At 37.6% G+C, this 15839-nt stretch overlaps 2 protein-coding genes across 10 annotated transcripts in view; both read right to left on the bottom strand.

Annotated features, from left to right (window-relative positions):
* The window catches only part of LOC126934347 (cytochrome c oxidase assembly factor 5), a 521053-nt gene that overhangs the window by 460116 nt on the left and 45098 nt on the right, over positions 1-15839 (bottom strand). The gene's annotated exons all lie outside the window — the stretch shown is intronic.
* Positions 1-15839, bottom strand: part of TSGA10 (testis specific 10) — a 149937-nt gene that overhangs the window by 36850 nt on the left and 97248 nt on the right. For 8 of the 9 annotated variants that reach the window (XM_050755077.1, XM_050755078.1, XM_050755076.1 and 5 more), the window contains one exon: positions 3333-3542. The exons of the other annotated variant lie outside the window; for it this stretch is intronic. In XM_050755077.1, the coding sequence (XP_050611034.1) occupies positions 3333-3542 (210 nt within the window). The remainder of the gene's footprint in view (positions 1-3332; positions 3543-15839) is intronic. 9 annotated transcript variants of the gene reach the window in all.

Raw genomic sequence — 15839 nt, forward strand, 5'->3', positions numbered from 1 at the left:
CTCCATACTGAACATTAAAAAAGACATCTATCCAATGAGAACATGGACAAAAGACAAAGAGACGTTTCACTGTAGAAGATATAGAGATGGCGAACAATCACACAAGGAGAATTTCAATTTCATTAGTCATTAAGGAAATACACATTAAAACTACCATGATAAAGTACTGTACACATTTCAGAATGGCAAAATTAAAAAACAGTGGCAACAGCAAATGCTGGCAAGGATGTGGAGAAACGAGGTCACTCATACATTCTTGGTGGGAATGCAAAATGGTACAGATACCTGGGAAGACAGGTTGGCACTTGGCTAAAAAATTAATCCTGCAACTAACACAAGAACCCAAAATTGTGCTCCTGGGGATTTACAGAGAAATGAAAACTTATGCTCATACAAAAACCTAAACATTTCATTTGTAATATCCAAAAACTGGAAATAACTCAGACATTCTTCCGGGGGTAAATGGTTAAACGAACTGTGTTACACCAACAGGATGAACATTCTTCTGTAATAAAAAGGAATGAACTATTGACACATTCAACAACCTGGATGAATCGCTAGAGAATTATGCTGAGTGAAAAAAGCCAATCCCAAAAGGTTACATATTGTATTATTCCATTTATGTAATATTCATGAAATGACAAAATTATAGAAATGGAAGACAGATTAATGATTGCCAGGAATTAAGGAGGGTTTGGGGATAGGAGAGAAGTAGACAGGGCTACAAAAGGGCATCACAATGGTTCCTGTGATGGAAATGCTCTGCATCACCCTAAATCAATGTCAAATATCTAATAGAGTATTGCAATATATATAATTTTTCAAGATATTACCATTGGGCAAAACCAGGTAAAGGGTACACAGGATCTCTCTATACTATTTCTTACGATTGCATGCAAATCTACCATTATATCCCAAAATCAAAAGTTTAATCTAGAAGAAAACTATCTGAGTACCTCCTATATACATATTACAGCTAAAAAGAATACAAAAATAAATAGGATGGTTGAGATTGTTGCTTTGAGGAGATAAAGATGCAGATGTAAATAATTAAATTCCAAAGCAAAATAAAAGAAAAAAGATTAATGTCAGGGTAACTTAAAGTACTTTGGAAACAGGAAGTAAGCTACAAAACTTGGAGTAAACATCTTTAAAATTTTTTAAATTAATATAAATCATTATCAAGATTTATATATAGTTTTGCTAAGGGCAATGATTTCAAAACTTTAAGAAGATTACTAGAATATACCCTACTTGGTCATAGTGTATTTTTTAATAACCTTTCGTGTGACATGTTCTGATATTTCTACTTCATTTTGTGTCAGAGTAACAGGTAAGACTTTTCCAATTTAAAAACATCAGTAAAAAAGTGTAAAGGACGTATTATTTGAAATTTTTTCTTTTTTTTTTTTTTTTAGACGGAATTTCGCTCTTGTTGCCCAGGCTGGAGTGCAATGGCACGATTCTTGGCTCACGGCAACCTCCGCCTCCTGGGTTCTAGCAATTCTCCTGCCTCAGCCGCCCGAGTAGCTGGGACTACAGGCACGCGCCACCATGCCCAGCTAATTTTTGCATTTTCAGTAGAGACAGGGTTTCTCCACGTTGGTCAGGCTGGTCTCAAACTCCTGACCTCAGGTGATCCACCTGCTTTGGCCTCCCAAAGTGCTGGGATTACAGGCGTGAGTCACTATGCACAGCCTGTTTGAATTTTTATAGTGAGTACCTATTCTTGAGTTACTTTCATCATTAAAATGTTTTTTTTTTTTTTTTGAGACGGAGCCTCGCTCTGTCACCCAGGCTGGAGTGCAGTGGCCGGATCTCTGCTCACTGCAAGCTCCGCCTCCCGGGTTCACGCCATTCTCCTGCCTCAGCCTCCCGAGTAGCTGGGACTACAGGCGCCCGCCACCTCGCCCGGCTAGTTTTTTTGTATTTATAGTAGGGACGGGGTTTCACCGTGTTAGCCAGGATGGTCTCGATCTCCTGACCTCGTGATCCGCCTGCCTCGGCCTCCCAAAGTGCTGGGATTACAGGCGTCAGCCACCGCACCCGGCCTAAAATGTTCTTATTTAAATAAAAGATAATTTGAAGAGTGAGAATTCCAGCATATACCACTTCATTAAAACATTAACAGTGGCCCTTACAGAAACAAACTAGATACATGATTCTCAAATACATTATCCAACTGCAGACTAACAAAATAAAAGGTTTGGCCGGGCGCGGTGGCTCACACCTGTAATCCTAGCACTTTGGGAGGCCGAGGTGGGAGGATCACAAGGTCAGGAGATCGAGGCCTACCATCTTGGCCAAAATGGTGAAACCCCATCACTACTAAAAATACAAAAATTAGCTGGACGTGGTGGCAGACGCCTGTAATCCCAGCTACTTGGGAGACTGAGGCAGGAGAATCACTTGAACCAGGGAGCTGGAGGTTGCAGTGAGCTGAGATCGTGCCACTGCACTCCAGCCTGGCGACAGTGAGACTCCATCTCAAAAATTAAAAAATAAAAAATAAAAGTTCAATAGGGTTTGGCAGTAACAGAAATTTAAACATGACCAAAATTTTCCACTATTTCAAATACACTATGCATCTTCTACACATACTTTAAAATTCGGGCTCTATCTCCCCAGCCACTTCCTCCCGTGCAAGCTACACTAGCCATTACAAAGTACTTATTATTCACTCCATACCCTTGCCTGTGTTGTTTTCCCATTTGAATGGGATGCCTCATTCCTTTAGAGCTCCTCAGTATCTCCTTGTGTACTCCTCCCTGATATTCCTGGGCTGAATAGAAATTTCCTCTATAAAGCTTTTAGTGTCTCTTATTAATATATCATTCATTACGAATTACTTGTATGTCAGTGGGAAGTCCCTGAGGACGGGAACCTATATCTTTTGAAAATTATACTCCCAGTGGCAAGTACGATGTCAGGCACAAAGTAGATACAATCAACTGAGTTACAGTTAAAAGAACCCGGCCAATTAATAAATAAATTTAGCTTAAAAGAATATCATTAAAGTTAAAATTTAGCTAAATAAACCTCAACCTCGTGGTTCTTTGCTGATCGCTATGTCAGTGTGTTTTATGATTCTGCCGGCTAAAAGTAAATGCAAATCACACGCTCAAAGGAAGAGTTTTTGTTACAGTCTTAAGCTGTTTGGAATACAGCTGTCATAAACTAACCTCTTGGATTTTAAAAATAAAAAAATAAACTCTAAGTTCAAAGACATGGCTTGATGTAATATTACATAAAAAAGAACTTATTTTTCCAAAATTATACTAACTTTACAGTAACAGCCATTTTAAAGAAGATTTTAAAAATATATTACATACCATTTCTATTTCTTGATCTTTAGCAACCAGCTGTCGATTAAGAAGTTCTTTGCTTGAGTCAAGTTTAATACAGAGTTCCCTAGTAGAAGACAAATCTGCAAGAGCGGACACTTTTTCAAACTGAACCTTCTGAAGCTCCTCTTCCATTTTTACAACAGACTTATGTAAGGTAGAAATCTGGGACTTGTAAGACCTTTCTGCATTTAAGTGCTGTAAGAATAAAATTATATATATATATATGTATGTATACATACATATTAAACTGGAAGAAAACTACAACATAGAAAAACAAAGTGGGGCAAATCTAAGAATAGTGCATTTAGCTTGTATGAAGTTTTAGATAATATAGGTGGTAACAATATGTACAAAACACTCTAATATAAATTCAGGTTTTTATTTTTTTTACATAATTCACGAGCAGGGTGGTCAACTGGTCATTCTTTTTAACATACTTAGGAAAAAGAAACTTTTCCCACTGAAAAGTCTCCAGCCCCAAAGCTAGTTGAGATATATCATTTGACCAACTATATTAGCCAGTTTCAATTATTTTATACTACAAATGCTATTGTTGTTAAAAACAAAAATGCTAGCCACTGTCTTATTCACAACACCTGTTTTTGAATTCTTGACTGGCATGTTGATTTCAATCATGATGTCATAAAATGAAAACTGATAACTCTTTAATACCTCTGAGGGAAAAATACTAAGGGCAAGTATAAATGAAGTATATATCCACATTATAGGAAAAAAGAGCATGTTTTTAAAACTATGAGATTCAAGTTACATAAATGCTTTCGAATGTTCAAGATAATTCCACCCCCACCCTTTTCTTTTAGAAAAATGTCTTATGTATAAGTGCACTGCCACCTACAGAGAAGTATTTGTTTGCGATAATGTGAAGACAAGAGGAACTGAGAGGCAAATACATTTATGTGTTTTTACAAGTGATTTCACAAGTGTAAAGCACTATAATTTGCTCCCACTATAAGTTATTTGGCCATAATTCACTCCTACTTTTTCTCTATCTCTTCCCTTCCTTCCTCACTCACTCTTTCTTATTCTTCAAGCCAACTTTTTATCCATCCTTCCATCCACCCACCCATTCATCACATATTTATTGAATATACACTCCGTTCCAGTCACTGTACATATTCAATGGTAAGTGGTATCTGCTCTAATGAAACATCCAGACTACTAGAGGAGTCATATATTAATAATGATACAAATAACTATATAAATACATAAAAAGAAAATATAATTAATACCCTAAGAGAAAAAACAAAATGGAATCATATAACATGCTCAATTAAAACCAAAAAAGGCAGAAGAGCAGCTGAAGACTAAACAAATGAACAGTGCAATAAGTATACTTATAAATATGGGAAATATTAATCCAACTATAATTACTTTAACTATGACTAATCTATATACCCCAATTAAGACAAATGGTCAGAGTGGATAAGAAAACAAGATCTACTTATTTATCTACAATAAATTAATATTAATATTTAAATGTTAATGCTAATAAAAGGAAAGTTAGGGTAGCTACATTAATACCAGACAAAGCAAATTTCAGAGAAAGGAAAATTGTCAGTAATAAAGAGAGGGCATGACATAATGATTGCAGAAAGTTAATTTTCAAAGAAGACATAACAAACCTTAATGTGTATGTCCCTAACAACATGCCAACATATGTGAGGCAAAAAAATTGATAAGATGGCAAGGAGAGATACTATTCTAGATTACTATTATAGATTATTATTGGAGAATGCAACACCCATGTATCAGTAATTGACACACCAAGCAGGCAGAAAGTCAGCAAGGATACAATTCAGCTAAATACCATTATCAATCAATTGGTTCTTAATATTTATAGAGTACTTTATCCAAAAACAGCAGAATACACATTATTTTCTTTTTCTTTTAAATTATACTTTAAGTTCTAGGGTACATATGCAAAATGTGCAGGTTTGTTACACATGCATACATGTGCCATGTTGGTGTGCTCTACCCATTAACTCGTCATTTACATTAGGTATATCTCTTAATGCTATCCCTCCCCGCTCCCCCTGCCATGACAAGCCCTGGTGTGTGATGTTCCCCTTCCTGTGTCCAAGCGTTCTCATTGTTCAATTCCCACCTATGAGTGAGAACATGTGGTGTTTGGTTTTTTGTCCCTGCAATAGTTTTCTCAGAATGATGGTTTCCGGCTGCATCCACGTCCCTACAAAGGACATGAACTCATCCTTTTTTATGGCCGCATAGTATTCCATGGTGTATATGTGCCACATTTTCTTAATCTAGTCTATCACTGATGGACATTTGGGTTGGTTCTAAGTCTTTGCTATTGTGAATAGTGCCGCAATAAACATACGTGTGCATGTGTCTTTATAGCAGCATGATTTATAATCCTTTGGGTACATACCCAGTAATGGGATGGCTGGGTCATATGGGTCATATCACTTCTAGATCTAGATCCTTGAGGAATCGCCACACAGTCTTCCACAATGATTGAACTAGTTTACAGTTCCACCAACAGTGTAAAAGTGTTCCTATTTCTCCACATCCTCTCCAGCACCTGTTGTTTCCTGACTTTTTAATGATCGCCATTCTAACTGGTGTGAGATGATATGCCATTGTGGTTTTGATTTGCATTTCTTGGATGGCCAGTGATGATAAGCTTTTTTTCACGTGTCTGTTGGCTGCATAAATGTCTTCTTTTGAGAAGTGTCTGTTCTGTTCTTTGCCCACTTTTTGATGGGGTTGTTTGTTTTCTTCTTGTAAATTTGTTTGAGTTCTTTGTAGGTTCTGGATATTAGCCCTTTGTCAGATGAGCAGATTGCAAAATTTTTCTCCCATTCTTTAGGTTGCCTGTTCACTCTGATGGTAGTTTCTTTTGCTGTGCAGAAGCTCTTCAGTTTAATTAGATCCCATTTGTCAATTTTGGCGTTTGTTGCCGTTGCTTTTGGTGTTTTAGACATGAAGTCCTTGCCTGTGCCTATGTCCTGAATGGTATTGCCCAGGTTTTCTTCTAGGGTTTTTACGGTTTTAGGTCTAACATTTAAGTCTTTAATCCATCTTGAATTAATTTTTGTATAAGGTGTAAGAAAGGGATCCAGTTTCAGTTTTCTACATATAGCTAGCCAGTTTTCCCAGCACCATTTATTAAACAGGGAATCCTTTCCCCATTTCTTGTTTTTGTCAGGTTTGTCAAAGATCGGTACACATTACACATTCTTTACAAGCTCACATGCAACGTTCACTAAGATAGACCACATATGCCCTATTAAAACACATCTGAACACACTTAAAAGAGCAAAAATCATACAAAGTACACTCTCAGACCACAATGGAGTTGAACTAGAAATACATTAACAGAAGGATCGTTGGAAAGTCCCAAAATATTTAGAAATTTAACAACATACTTCTAAATAACACATAGGTCAAAGAAGAAATCACAAAAAAAAAGTTAGAATATTTTTGAATGACATAAACATTAAAATATAACTTACCAAAATTTGTGGCATGTAGTTAAAGCAGTACTTACAAGAAATTTGTAGCACTGAGTGCACATATTAGAAAAGAAGGAATATCTGAAATTAATAACCTGGCTGGGAGTGGTGGCTCACACCTGTAATCCCAGCACTTTGGGTGGCTGAGGCAGGTGGATCGCCTGAGGTCAGGAGTTTGAGACCAGCCTTGTCAACATAGTGAAACCCCGTCTCCACTAAAAATACAAAAAATTAGCTGGGCATGGTGGCAGGCACCTGTAATCCCAGCTACTCAGGAGACTGAAGCAGAAGAATCACTTGAACCTGGGAGGTGGAGGTTGCAGTGAGCCGCGATCCTGCCATCGCACTCCAGCCTGGGCAACAAGAGCGAAACTCTGTCTCCAAACAAACAAACAAACAAAAAATAACCTAAGCTTCTACCTTAACAAACTAGGAAAAAGAAGAACATATTAAATCCAAAAAAGAAAAAAAAAAAAAAGCAGATGTATTAGTGTGTTTTGAGTTGCTGTAAAAGAATACCTGAGACTGTGTAATTTATTTAAAAAAAGAGTTTATTTCACTCATGGTTTTACCAGCTGTACAAGAAGCATTGTGCCAGCATCTGCTCCTGGGGAAGGCCTTGGGAAGCTTTTATTGATGGTGGAAGGCAAATGGGGAGGATGTGTGTCACATACCAAAACAGTGAGCAAGGGAGAGAGAAAAGAGGTCTCAGGTACCTTTTTTTTTTTTTTTTTTTTTTCCTGAGACAAAGTCTCACTCCATTGCCCAGGCTGGAATGCAGTGGTACGATCTCTGCCAACTACAACCTCTGCCTCCCAGGTTCAAGCAATTCTCATGCCTCAGTCTCCCAAGTAACTGGGATTACAGGTGTGTGTCATCATGCCCTGCGCATTTTTGTATTTTTAGTAGAGATGGGGTTTTGCTATGCTGGCCTGGCTGGTCTCGAACTCCTGGCCTCAAGTGATCCATCCTCCTAGGCCTCCCAAACTGCTGGGATTACAGGCGTAAGCCACAAGTCCGGCCCCAGATACCTTTTAACAACCAGATCCCATGTCAACCCATTACCCTGGGGAGATCATCAAGCCATTCATGAGATCTGCCTCCATGATCCAAACACCTCCCACTAGACCCCATCTCCAACATTTAGAGATCACGCTTCACCATGAAATTTGGAGAGAAAGGGCCGGGCGCGGTGGCTCAAGCCTGTAATCCCAGCACTTTGGGAGGCCGAGACGGGCGGATCACGAGGTCAGGAGATCGAGACCATCCTGGCTAACATTGTGAAACCCCGTCTCTACTAAAATAGAAAAAATCACCCGGGCGTGATGGCGGGCACCTGTGGTCCCAGCTACTCGGAAGGCTGAGGCAGGAGAATGGCATGAACCCGGGAGGTGGAGCTTGCAGTGAGCTGAGATCTGGCCACTGCACTCCAGCCTGGGCGACAGAGCGAGACTCTGTCTCAAAAAAAAAAAAAAAAAAAAAAAAAAAATTTGGAGAGAACAAACATCCAAACTACATACACAGAAGAAAAGAAAAATAAGAGCAGAAATCCATGAAACTGAAAACAGGAAATTAATAGAGTAAATCAAAGAAATCAAAAGTTGGTTCCTTTAAAAGATCAATAAAACTGATGCACACATGGGCAGGCTAATCAAGAAAAGATTACTAATATTGAAATAAAAGAGAAGCCATTACTACTGACTATATGGACATAAAAATAATAATAAAGGAATATTATTAATAACTCTATGCCCACAAATTTGATAACTTAGATCAAATGGACCAATTTCTTGAAAATAGTACAAATGATTTATTCTAATACCAAAACCAGAGAAAGACACTACAAGAAATACAAATTATAGACTAATATCTCTCAGAAAAATACATGCAAAAATCTTCAACAAGATATTAGGAAATTAAATACAATAAAGCGTAAAAAGACTTATACACCATGACCAAGTACAATTTATTTCAGATATTCAAAGCTGATTCAACATTCAAAAATAAGTTGATGTAATCCATCACATCAACAGGTTAACAAAATCATATACTCACATCCATAGATACAGAAAAAGCATTTGACAAAATTCAATATTCATTCATGACAAAAACTGTCAACAAAGTAGGAATAGAGGAGAATTCTCAATTTAATAACGAAAATCTACAAAAAACCTACAGCTAACATTAGACAATGATAAGAAACTAGACGTTTTTCCTCTAAGATTGGGAACAAGGCAAGAATGTCTTCTTTCAACAGTTCTATTCGACATATTTCTAGAAGTCCTAGATAATTCATATGATTTGGATCTGTGTTCCCACTTAAATCTCATGTCCCGTTATAATCCTCAATGTTGGAGGTGGGGCATCATGGGAAGTGACTGAATCCTTCATGAATGGCTTATCACCATCCCCTTGGTGCTGTTCTCATGATGGTGAGTGAGTTCTCATAATATCTGGTTGTTTAAAAGTGTGTAACACCTTCCCTGCCCTATCTCTTCCTCCTGCTCTGGCCATGTGATGTGCCTGCTCCCATTCTGGCTTCTGCTATGAGTAGTTTCCTGAGGCCACCCCAGAAGCACAGCAGAAGCCACTGTGTTTCCTGTAGAGCATGCGGAACCATTAGCCAATTAGAGCTCTTTTCTTTATAAATTACCCAGTCTCAGGTATTTTTAAAATAAGAATGTGAGAACTAATACAGAAAACTGGTACTGAGTAGGGCATTGCTATAAAAATCCCTGAAAATGTGGCAGCAGCTTTGTAATTGGGTAACTGGCAGAAGTTGGAAGAGTGTAGAGGACTCAGAAGAAGACAGGAAGATGAGGGAAAGTTTGGAACTCCCTAGAGACTTGTTAAATTGTTTTGACCAAAATGCTTATAGTGATATAAGCAGTGAAGTCCAGGCTGAGGAAGTCTCAGATGGAAAATGAGGAACTTATTGGGAACTGAATTGCCAGAAATATCTGAATGACAAATTTCTTAATGGCATTTTCTGAATTGCCAGAAAATGCATTCAGGAGGTAGATTATTAAGCTACTCAAGAAGGCACCAGAAAAAGGTGAAAACCAACTTAAAGAAATTTTAAGAAATATAGGATATGGATGACAAAATTTCCAGAGAAATAGATAGCATGAATAAAAAACAATCACAACTTCTGCAAATGAAAAGTCAAACTTAGAAAAAGGCAAAAAACACTGGAAAGTTTCAACAATAGACTAGAACAAGTAGAAGAAAGAAATTGAGAGCATGAATACAAGACTTTTGAATTAACCCACTGCAACAAAGAGAAGGAAAAAAGAATTTAAAAAAATAATAACATTGGGAAGCTGAGGCAGGAGAATTGCTTGAACCCAGAAGGCAGAGGTTGCAGTGAGCCATTGTGCTATTGCACTCCAGCCTGGGCAACAAAAGTGAAACTCTGTCTTGAAAAATAACAGTAATAATAACAAACCCTCCAATAAGTTTAAGATTATGTTAAATCACTAAACCTAAGAATAATTGGTGTTCCTGAGAAAGAAGAGAAATCTAAAAGTTTGGAAAACTTATTAAAGGGAATAATTGAGGAAAACTTCCAGTCCTTGCTAGAGATCTAAACATCCAAATACAAGAAGTCCAAAGAATACCTGGAAATTCATTGCAAAAAGATCATTACCTAGGCACATAGTTATCAGGTTATCTAAAGTCAACACAAGCCAGGTGCGGTGGCTCACATCTGTAATTCCAGTACTTTGGGAGCCTGCGGCGGGTGGATCACCTAAGGTCAGGAGTTCGAGACCAGCCTGGCCAACATGGTGAAACCCTTTCTCTACTAAAAATAAAAAAATTAGCTGGGCGTGGTGGCAGGTGCCTGTAATCCCAGCTACTCTGGAGGCTGAGGCAGGAGAATCATGTGAATTCAGGAGGCAGAGGTTGCAGTGAGCTGAGATAGTGCCATTGCACTCTCCCTGGGCGACAAAAACAAAACTCCGTCTCAAAAATAAATAAATAAATAAATAAATAATAAAATCAACACAAAGGAAGGAATCTTAAGATCTGTGAGGCAAAAGCTTCAAGTAACCTATAAAGAAAAACCTATCAGATTAACAGCAGATTTCTTAGCAGAAACCATACAAGCTAGAAGGCATTGGGGTCCTATCTTTTACCTCCTTAAACAAAACAATTATCAGCCAATAATTTTGTCTCCAGTGAAACTAAGCTTCAAAAATGCAAAAAAAAAAAAAAAAAAGATAAAGTTTTTTTTCAGACAAATGCTGAGAGAATTTGCTACTACCAAGTCAGCACTATAAGAACTGCTGACAGGAGTTCTAAATCTTGAGACAAAACTTTGAAACACACCAAAATAGAATCTCCTTAAAGTATAAATCTCACAAGGCCTACAAAACAATAACACAATTAAAGAAAAACAAAGTATTTGGGCAACAAGTAGCATAATGAATAGACTAGTACCTCACATCTCAATACTAACACTGAATGTAAATGGTCTAAATGTTCTACCTAAAAGATACAGAATGGCAGAATTGATAAGAATTCACCAAATAAGTATCTGATGTCTTCAAGAGACTCGCCTAACACATAAGGACTCAAACTTAAAGTAAAGGGGTGGAAAAACACATTCCACACAAATGAAAACCAAAAGCAAGCAGTAGTAGTTTTTCTTATATTAGACAAAACAAACTTTAAAGCAACAACAGTTAAAAAAGACAAAGAGGGACATTATATAATGATAAAAGGAAGAGTCTAACAGGAAAATCTCACAATTCTAAATATTTATGCATCTAAAACTGGAGCTCCCAAATTTATAAGCAATTACTACTAGCCCTAAAAAATGAGATAGACGGCAACACAATAATAGTGGGGGACTTCAATAGGTCATTAAGACAGAAAGTTTAAAAAGAAACAATGGACTTAAACTATAACCTAGAAGAAATGGACTTCACAGATATTTACAGAACATTCTACCGAACAATTGCAGGGTATACATTCTATTCATCAGCACAAGGAACGTTCTCCAAAATAGACCATATGACAGGCCATAAAACAAATCTCAATAAATTTTTAAAAATCGAATTTATATCAAGTATCTTCTCAAACCACAGTGGAATAAAACTGGAAATTACCTCCAATAGGAACCCTCAAAACTATAAAAATACATGGACATTAAATAATCTGCTCTTGAATGATCTCTGGGTCAACAATGAAATCAAGATGGAAATTTAAAAATTATTTGAGCTGAACAATAATAGTGACACAACTTATCAAAACCTCTGGGATACAGCAAAAGTGATACTAAGAGGAAAGTTCATACCATTAAATGCCTACATCAAAAAGTCTGAAAGTGCACAGACAATCCAAGGTCACACCTCAAGGAACTGGAGAAACAAGAACAAACCAAACTCAAACCCAGCAGAAGAAAAGAAATAATAAAGATCAGAGCAGAACTAAATGAAATGGAAACAACAACAACAACAACAACACTACAAAAGATAAATGAAACAAAAAGCTGGTTGAGAAGATAAACAAAGCTGATAGACTATTAGTAAGATTAACCAAGAAAAGAAGAGAGAAGATCCAAATAAGCCTAGTTAGAAATGAAATGGGAGATACTACAACCAATACCACAGAAATACAAAAGATCATTCAAGGCTACTATTAACATTGTTACACACACAAACTAGAAAATCTAGAGGAAACTGATAAATTCCTGGAAATATACAACCCTTCTAGATTACAAGCAGCAAGATTCAAATGGTAATAATAATAATAATAAAACTGTCAATAAAGAAAAGTCCAGGACCAGATGAATTCACAGCTGAGTTCTATCAGACATTCAAAGAATTGGTACCAATCCCACTGAAACTATTCCACAAGGCAGAGAAAGAGAGAAAGCTCCCTAAATCATTCTATGAAGCCAATACCACACTAACACCAAAACCAGGAAAGGACATAACAAAAAAAGAAAACGACAGACCAATATCCCTGATGAACATAGCTGCAAAAATCCTCAATAAAATACTAGCTAGCCGAATCCAACAGCATAACAAAAAGATAACACACCATGATCAAGTGGGTTTCATATCAGGGATGCGGGGATGGTTTAACATATATAAGTCAATAAATATGATAGACCACATAAACAGAATTAAAAACAAAAATCACACGATCATCTCAATAGATGCAGACAAAGCATTTGACAAACTCCAGTATCCCTTTATGATTAAAACCCTCAGCAAAATCAGCATAGAAGGGACATACCCTAAGGTAATAAAAGCCATCTATGACAAACCCACAAACAATATTACTAAATGGGGAAAAATTGAAAGCATTCCCCCTAAGAACTGGAACAAGACAAGGATGCCCACTTTCACTACTTCTATTCCACATAGTACTGGAAGTCTTAGCCAGAGCAATCGGACAAGAGAAAGAAATAAAAGGCATCCAAGTTGGTAAAGAGGAAGTCAATTGTCACTGGTTGCCGATTATATGATCATATACCTAGAAAACTCTAAAGATTCATCCAAAAAGCTCCTAGATCTGATAAATGAATTCAGTATACAAAATCTATGTACATAAATCATCACTGCTATATACCAACAGCGACCAAGTTGAGAATCAAATCAAGAACTCAACTCCTTTTACAATAGCAACAAAACAAAACAAAACAAACAAACAAAAAACGTAGGAATATACCTAACCAAGGAGGTGAAAGATCTCTACAAGGAAAACTACAAAACACTGCTGAAAGAAATCATTTACAGCAGAAACAAATGGAAATACATCCCATGCTCATGGATGGGTAGAATCAATATTAGAAAAATGACCATACTGCCAAAAACAATATATAAATTCAAGGCAATTCCCATCAAAATGCCATCATCATTATTCATAGAACTAGAAAACACAATTCTAAAAATCTTAAAATTCGTATGGGACTGAAAAAGAGCCAGCATACTGTAGAACGTAGAAAAGTTCCTCTTCAAAGCTCGTCTTGGTTTAAAAATAAAATAATAGACACCAGGAATAATAGCTCCTTACTCTAAAGACTCCTATCAACTATTAGTTTTTACACTTTAGCCCAGTTAGTTGCTTTGGCTTACTCAGGCATGTCTGGACAGACCCAGGCAAGTCTTAGTTCATAGCTTATGCCCCTTCCTTATTTGGAAATGTTATTGCTTGTTACTGCTTCCTTAAACCTTTCATAAGCAACTTCCTCTTCTTCTTTGTTCTCCCTTGCACTTACCTATTTAGGAAAGTTTTAGGTTATTAGCAAATCAGGTATCAGTTTAAGACTGTAAGGTCCAGCTCCAGCCAATGGATGCAGGACATTGCAGTAAGGATGACCCAAATGCGTAAGGGATAAATATGTCTGCTTTTCCTTTGTTGAAGTGTGCTTTCACCATTGTCCCATCTACAATGGGCACCCTTTCTACAGAAAGCAAAAATGGCCTTGCTGAGAGAATTAAATTTATGTTCAAGTGCTATTTCTTTGCGGCACCGGGGAACAAGCATTTCTAAGAATACCCAAAGTAAGACTAAGCAAAAAGAACAAATTGGGAGGCATCACATTACCCAACTTCAAACTACACTACAAGGCTATGTTACCAAAATAGCCTGGTACTAGTATAAAAATAGGCATATAGGCCAATGGAACAGAATAGAGAACCCATAAATAAAGCCAAATACTTACAGCCAACTGATCTTCAACAAAGCAAACAGAAACATAAAGTGGGGAAGGAACACCTTATTCAACAAATGGTGCTGAGATAATTAGCAAGCTATATGTAGAAGAATGAAACTAGATCCTCATTTCTCACCTTATACCAAAATCAACTCGAAATGATCAAAGACTTCAATCTAAGACCTAAAACCATAAAAATTCTAGAAGATAACATTGGAAAAACCCTTCTAGACATTGGCTTAGGCAAACCCTTCATTACCAAGAACCCAAAAGCAAATGCAACAAAAACAAAGATAAACAGATGGAACTTAAACTAAAAAACTTCTGCACAGCAAAAGAAATAATCATCAGAGTAAACAGCCCACAGAGTGGGAGAAAATCTTTGCAAACGATGCATCCAATAAAGGAATAATATCCAGAATGTACAAGGAACTCAAACAAATCAGCAAGAAAGAAACAAACAATCCCATCAAAAAGTGGGCTACGGACATGAATAGACAATTGTCCTTTTTTTTTTTGGAGACAGGGACTCATTCTGTTGCTCAGTCTGGAGTGCAGTGTTGCTATCTCAGCTCACTGCAACCTCTCTGGTTGACGATGACATTTTTATAGACAAACACGAGGATTTTGAAGGTTTGAGTCACTCACTTTTGGAGGCTTGGCCAGTGTTATCTTGTTCTCTTCACAGCCTTTGTGAGCCAAGACAGGTCTTTGAGTTGAGGTGTGCTGGGACGTAGGTCTTATGTGGTACCACATTCGAGAACAGAAATGACTGTGGGCCCTGGGGCATCCTAAAGGGGCCCCTCAGTAGGGAAGAAAGCCCTGTAGATGGGACACGGCCAACCTATTCAGCAAGGAGGGCCCAGCAGGTAGCACAGAGAAGGCCAGTCAGCTGTCTGGGGCTCTGACCAGACTTGAGATTTCCCTCACCTCAGTCAGGCTGCTCTTCGGCCACTGTGTTATGTGGCTTGAAGTCGGGTGCTGCAGTAACTGTCTCTACCATCAAGCTTAGGAACGGAACAGGAGCAGATCTCTTACAACATTTGGGGCATAGCCTTCCAAACTTCTGTCTGTGCTAGACTGACTATACATACACATGTATATGTGCAAAAGTGCATAGAGGTACTGTCTGCATTGTTTTGTGAGTGTTTTTTTTTTTTTTTTTTTTGAGACGGAGTCTCACTCTGTTGCCCAGGCTGGAGTGCAGTGGCTGGAGTGTAGTGGTGCGATCTCAGCTCACTGCAACCTCCACTTCCCAGGTTCAAGTGATTCTCCTGCCTCAGCCTCTCAAGTAGCTGGGATTACAAGTGTGCACCACTATGC

Source organism: Macaca thibetana, chromosome 13, assembly GCF_024542745.1.
Source record: "Macaca thibetana thibetana isolate TM-01 chromosome 13, ASM2454274v1, whole genome shotgun sequence".
In the NCBI taxonomy this organism is placed as follows: Eukaryota; Metazoa; Chordata; class Mammalia; order Primates; family Cercopithecidae; genus Macaca; species Macaca thibetana.